A 7,114-nucleotide genomic window follows, 5' to 3' on the forward strand; every position below is an offset into this window, starting at 1 on the left:
ACAATAGCTCTTCTCCTAAGTTATCTGAATGCCTCCAGAAGAAAAAAGAGATAATTGAGCAGATGGAGATGAAATTGGATACTGGCATTGATAGGCAAGTTAATTGTTTTTTATTTCCTGCTTTTTTAAAACTTGTAGAATCACATTTGCATAGCAGCATGAACAGAGTTTTTAGAGTTGATTCTTTAATGTACTGTTCTCATCTATAAGAGAATGTTTTCCCCTGGAAATCAGTATGTTTAAATATATTTCAAATCAAATTCAGATTTTAAGCCCCACTCATCTGCATCAAACATGTACAAGCTACAAATTCCTTTAAAAACAGAGATGCCAAGCTGGGGATATAGACCAGGGGTAGAGTATTGCTAGCATGTGGGAAGCCCTGCACTTATCAGTGCTGCTGAAACAACAAAGACTTGTAGTATTTAGGATTATATTTCCACATAGTGGCTTCAGCCTTATCTATGAAGTTTTGTAGTAATTGTACTGGTTTTGTAAATGTAACTTATGTTAAATGAATTTTAAAACTTAGACTGAAAATAATTACTTTCCAGGTTTCTGTTTGAGAATATGATGTTCTTACACTGATTGAAAAGTAGTAGAGCTCACAGTTGTGAAGGATTCGCTACATCCCACCATCTTATATTGGCCTACTATCATTTTGTAACTTGACCTCATTATTGTTGTGCTTAATTATGTGATCCGTCTCTTTAATTTAACAAGAAACTTATCTTTTGACCACTCCGTCATGCAGCTCCTTAACTCTAAATTAGTGTAGTCTTTTTATTTGCATAAGCTGAGTGATTGCTCACTATTGAGGAATCACATAGGTTAGATATTATTGGTGCCTTTTAACCAGTGCCTGTATTGTCAGCTAGAATCTCAGTACTGTCTTCCTGATTGCCTGTTGACTGTGGGATTGAATGTGCCAGCTTCCACAGCCGTTCTCTTTGAGCCGTTTATCCTTCCACCTTCCTAAGTATTCCCTATGCACGGGTTTGCCTCAGAAGATCCTTGTTGTGAAGGAAATGATTAGTGCTAGGTTATAAGATCTTTTCAAAGGAGAAAGATGATAAAACCAGAATATCAAGTTGATATCAAGTCACAGAATGACTTTTTTCCCCCAAAATCTAGTTTGTCAATTCCAAAGTGGTTTTGTGATGATAGGCAATTAAATAATTTAACTTAATTCAGTATAATCCGTAGGTAAAATTGAGCGAGTTAAGTGAGTCATATATATTGTGTTCTCAATCTTTAGGACATTAAATTGTATGATTGGACAGATGAAGCATATCTTGGCTGCAGAACAAAAGAAAACAGATTTTAAGCCAGAAGATGAGAACAATGTTTTGATTCAGTATACTAATGTGAGTGGAACTAATTTATTATCTTCTTTTTTCATTCTTGTACACTCATTAGTGCACCTGTTGGGTTGTTTTTAAAAACAAAATACCTAATGTTCAGTTTTACCAAATGAAGACCCTGCTAGCTCAGCGAGGCACAGAAAGCACCCAGCTGACCTCCGTCCTCAGCTGACAAGGCTCCTTCTCCTTCTTCACTGTTTAACTCCGTTCACCTCCATGTCCGCCTTTCCTGCTTCCTTATGTCCACTCCCTGTCAGCTGGCTGTTTGCTCCACCTCTTACCTGTTGTTGACTTTATTTATTTAGCTCTTATTTACAAAAAATTCTTAGATTTAAGGTGATTGCTGGGAATGAGCTACACCACAACTACTTGTTTAATAGTAAACAGAGAGCTCGTGGGTTAAAGGTGTGTGCTAGGGCTGAGCCACACCATGATATGAAACAGGTTTTTCCAGTTCACAGTCTTAGGGTTCAGTGTGAGCAAATATCCTTCAACATAGTTGTGCTTTAAGTGTTGGTTTTTTTCTTATTCTTAGACGTTGGAAAACTATATTTACATATCTGTGTAATAACTGTAGAAAAACTTTTACAGGCATGTGTAAAAGTTTGTGTTTATGTAAGAAAACAAGTTGAGAAGATTAAAAATTCCATGGATGGGAAGAATGTGGACACAGTTCTGATGGAACTTGGAGTACGTTTTCATCGGCTTATTTATGAACATCTTCAACAATATTCCTATAGCTGTATGGGTGGCATGCTTGCAATTTGCGACGTGGCTGAGTATAGAAAATGTGCCAAAGACTTCAAGGTACATATAAACAAATATTAGTTATGCTTGCAAGTAAGCTCAGAAGCAGAGGCTATACCACTAAAAGCCTATACTGGAAATGTGTGGTTTCACTGCAGCATTAGGAGAAAGCTTTACTATAGTCTACCTAAAGGCGTGTTATTCCAGTTACATCTCAATATGAACATTTTTCCCATTGGGACTTCATTTTAGATAAGGTCATATTTCAGTACATTCCATTGAGATAGTCCTTTTAACATCCATGATGAATGATGTTTATGTCACACATTAGGAAAATAGTATTCCTTTTTCATGTATGTTTATCGGAAATCAGTTTTCCCTAATGTTTAAATTATTATTATTTATTTATTCATTCATATTTATTTATTTATTTTGGTTTTTCGAGACAGGGTTTCTCTGTGTAGCCCAGGCTGTCCTGGAACTCACTCTGTAGACCAGGCTGGCCTTGAACTCAGAAATCCACCTGCCTCTGCCTCCCGAGTGCTGGGATTAAAGGTGTGTGCCACCACGCCCGGCCTGTTTAAATTATTTTTAAAGGTGTTATACTAATGATAATTAGTTCTAGTGTACCAAGTTACAAATTATTGAAAAAATTGAGTAATATGAATCTTTTGTTTAAAGATTTATTTATTTTATGTATATGAGTACACTGTAGCTGTACAGATGGTTGTGAGCCATTATGTGGTTGCTGGGAATTGAACTCAGGACTTCTGCTTGCTTCAGCTCCACTTTCTCCGGTCCAAAGATTTATTTATTTATTATATGTAAGTACACAGTAGCTGTCTTCAGACACCAGAAGAGGGCGTCAGATCTCGTTACGGATGGTTGTGAACCACCATGTGGTTGCTGGGATTTGAACTCTGGACCTTCGGAAGAGCAGTCATTGCTCTTAATCACTGAGCCATCTCTCTCCAGCCCAATATGAATCTTTTTAATGGTTAAAACTTTTAGCTATGGAAACCTTTGAGTTTTAGCTCTTGAGAAGCTTTAAGAAATTCTAACATAGGAGGCAACTTCCCCCATATTATTAAGTTCTTACTAGCAAGATGTGAGAAGACTTTGCAAAGCCTATAGGAAAATAAACTGCTGTGGTTCAGAGCTTCCTTTTTCCCTCTCTCCATTCAGATTCCAATGGTATTACATCTTTTTGATACTCTGCATGCACTTTGCAATCTCCTGGTCGTGGCTCCAGATAATTTAAAACAAGTCTGCTCGGGAGAACAACTTGCCACTCTGGACAAGAACATACTCCACTCCTTTGTACAACTTCGTGCTGACTATAGATCTGCCCGCCTAGCGCGACACTTCAGCTGAGCTGAATTTACAAAGGAAAGGGATTGGTTTCTCAGAAGGCCTCGCTCGGTAATGGGAAGCACAGGAGGTTCCTTATGACACCGCCAATATTTTATGGGAAAGAATGACTGGAAGAAAACAGCAGCCATACTTACCTGGAATTTTATTTGAAATTTGGACACCTCTAGCTGTATTTTGCTTTTTATCTTTTCCCTGTTATGTTGAATTCTATAGTTTAATTTATAAATTTCAAATTCTATAAACCTACATGACTGTTATAATCCTAGAAAATGTTGGTGTCAGAAAATGAACGAAATTCACCAGTGTCTGGTTCTTGGTTTTAACATATTCCACTTGGAAATCTTATCTTCCTCTTTTTGCATTAAAAATAGGCAAAGTGCAGTAAAACTATATTTCTTATTTATCAGTTTTCCAGTGAAATTTTCAGTGCTGGTGGTTATTAATCAAGCTATTAGGTTTTCCTAAAGAACTTCTCACATCTCAAGAGGATCCCGGTTGATCATCATTTGTGTAGGTGGTGATGTGCTTTTCCTGTAGGGCAGCAACAGTGCTGGTCTAAGGAAAATCTCATGAGCTGAACTAACTGTTGATGAACCATTTTAAGTAGACACTAGGAACAGATCAGAATGTATCTGCTTTCTGGGTAAAACTTAAAGTTTACTATTTTTTATTTGATAAATAGATTTTAAGTCAATTAATTAGCAAGAAATTAATGAAACTACCTTATTTTATATTTAACTTAAGGTGGAAGACTTTTAAGGACCATATTTGTTATTTTAATACTCTTAAGGGAGTAAAAAATTGATGTATAGTGTAAACGGTGTATATGAGAAATAACACCATGTTTAGCAACAGTGCAGTCAGTCCCTTAAGACTAATCTTGAATGAGATGGGATGGCTAAACATGCAGGAGTCTTCTATTTTTAAGAGGAACTGAGAATTTTAGATAATGAATAGTATATATTCCAAGTTTGGAGGCAAGCTTGCACTGAAAGCCTGCTTTTCAGACCTGTAGAGTCTGTCATTCTCCATTCTCATTCTCCAGTCTCAAGGCATTTCTGAAATTAGTACTTCTTGAAGATTATTAATTGAATTGGCTTAATATGGCAACATAATAATTCACTGACAAGATTTTAAATATCAAATAAAACTTTAGAAAGGCCATTGCTCATAAACCTATCAATTTACTCTAAGAATACAAACTAGGTTATATGTTGTCCATTATTCTAAGTTGTGTAGTTCATAGCCATCCAGGAACCAGGTAAACTGTAATCTTCAGTTCGTTCATCGCATTTTTTTCTTTCAGTGTAGGATTTTGGTCTAATTTGGAGGAACTGTTTTTCTTCTGAGAACCTGACTGAATAGTTATCACCATTATCAAACTGCCTAGGTCCAGAGCTAACCACTGCACAGCTTACTGTTGACTGAATTCTCACTTTCTGTTTAGCCCAGTGTTACGATGGTAAGCGGCAGGCAATGAGCAGGCCAACTTTTGTCATTGTCACTTTTGCAGGACATAGTGGCAGGTTTAGAGGCTTTCCAGATAGCTGTCCTCAGAAAAGAGAGAGCCAGAACAGGTTCTCGATACTAGCAAAGCTCTGTGCTTGTACTGTTGCCACTTAGAACGTACTGATGTAAACTCAAATTATACCTCTGTTACTTAAAGCCAACAGTTTAAGGCAGTAGTTTTACTGGCCATTTGAACTCTTTGTACAGTGTCAATTTGTAAAAAAAAAAAAAAAGAAAAAAGAAAAAGAAAAATATCAAATAAAACATGAGATGACATTTTAAGACTTCCAAATCAGAGAAGCACTTCAAATTATTTTGTTTGGATTAATTTTTAAAATGTAAACCAGTTACTTGTTGCTTAGATATTTTGTTAATTATTATTTCCATGCTTGAGTTCTGTGCAATATTTTCCATTATGTCCACTGACAGGACAAAGAAAATTCAAAGTGAATACCTTATTTAGACATGTTAACTTTCATGCTCAATAAACAAATTCCCTGCAGTTGTTTTTTTTTTTTAATTTTTTATTTCACCCTAATTTTACACTTTAAGGACATCTATAATGAATTCTATAAACAATTTTTACTTTAAAATATTCCTTGTTTTTCATAGCTTAGGTCTCCCCCTTTTTTAGTAGAAAAGAATGTGACTGTAATCAAGATTTAGAAATCTAACTAGAATAGATGAGTTATTTCTTTAAGGAAATAAAAATGTTGCATTGTGTAAACTAGTATTCATTCTTTGCATTTTACTTTTTAAGTATTACTATGTATGGGCATCATAAAATTTAGTTCAGAATTTATAACTCAAAAATGGTTGTCAGTAGATAAGATGCTTTTATATATATCTGGAAATTTTCAGTTAGACACAATGGACATAATGGAGCCTAGTACCTTGTACCAAAGCCTAAAGAAGAACCTTGTAATCGTCCACAGTTCTTGGTGAACTATGTGTAATATTTAGTTTAAAAAGTCCCCCTCCAAAACACTGAAAATTATTTGTCTAAACTTGGGTGTCTTTTTGGTTTGTTTTGGTTTGTTTTGGTTTTTGGAGACAGGGTTTCTCTGTGTAGCCTGACTGTCCTGGAACTCACTTTGTGAACCAGGCCGGCCTCGAACTCAGAAATTCGCCTGCCTCTGCCTCCCAAGTGCTGGGATTAAAGGCGTGCGCCACCATGCCCAGCTTAAACTTGGGTGCCTTAATGTGACTGCTGAATGAACATAGACTCAGAAGGACAATCATCTTTTATGTTAGTTAAAGTAGTAAGAGCACCATGACATGTCTTTATCCATAGGCTAAGAAGGAAGACTGGCCCCTCCATTACTGAAGACGATAGAGTATATAATGAACCCTTATCAAGAATTATTAGATAATAGTTGAGTGGATGGATTTTTAGAGTATGACCACATGGATGGATTTATAGAGTATAACCATTCCATGACAGTTACTGGCCTCACTTAGGAGTGCCATTGCTGGGAGTCCCTAGGGTCTTCCTTGCTTTAAAAAGTGCTGCTAACATAGGATAAAGGAGGTTAAATTCAAATTTAGTTTAAAGCAGGCAATTTGTGTTATATTTTCTTTCCTTCTAAATACTTCACTATCTGAATGCTATCTTACTGATGCTCAGTGAAATAATTACCAGCCAATACATTGATTCAAAGTAGAGGATTTACTGATTTCCTTGAGATGCCTGTGTCTACATTAGTATACATCCAGATGAAGAGATCTCGGTTTCTAAAATGCCACTGCGCCTCAGAGTAGTCACATAAGGCTTGAATTGTTAGTGCAAGAGTAAGGGTCACTCAAGTACATGCCTGGTTGGTGGCTAGAAAATCTTATATCTCCTGATTAACATGTTTTTTTCATACTAAAATATCCTGTCATTGCCCACTTATTTTTAAGGAGTGTGAAATGTTTTTCACAAGCCCCCTGGACACTCGTTGATTGCTAATGGGGACTTTGGTACACAAAGCACTCTGATTTATCAATTTCATTTAATGACATTGAGTTTCTTTACTACTCTACTTGTCCTATAATGTACTGTATATTTTGGGAAAAAGATCAGTGCATATCATGCCAAATAATTTTGCATGAAGTAAAAACAGCAATTTAAAATTTTA

General features: G+C 36.0%; 1 protein-coding gene across 1 annotated transcript in view; it reads left to right on the top strand.

Annotated features, from left to right (window-relative positions):
* Exoc5 (exocyst complex component 5) overlaps window positions 1-5,721 on the top strand; it is a 52,854-nt gene extending 47,133 nt beyond the window's left edge. Inside the window, exons 15-18 of the mRNA XM_021181304.3 lie at window positions 8-94; window positions 1,259-1,367; window positions 1,956-2,171; window positions 3,297-5,721. Of these exons, the coding sequence (XP_021036963.1) occupies window positions 8-94; window positions 1,259-1,367; window positions 1,956-2,171; window positions 3,297-3,485 (601 nt within the window). The 3' untranslated portion in view covers window positions 3,486-5,721. The remainder of the gene's footprint in view (window positions 1-7; window positions 95-1,258; window positions 1,368-1,955; window positions 2,172-3,296) is intronic.
* The last annotated feature ends 1,393 nt before the right edge of the window (window positions 5,722-7,114 follow it).

The sequence above is a fragment of the Mus caroli genome, unplaced genomic scaffold (genome assembly GCF_978045245.1).
Source record: "Mus caroli unplaced genomic scaffold, Mus_caroli_1 scaffold_12, whole genome shotgun sequence".
NCBI lineage: Eukaryota > Metazoa > Chordata > Mammalia > Rodentia > Muridae > Mus > Mus caroli.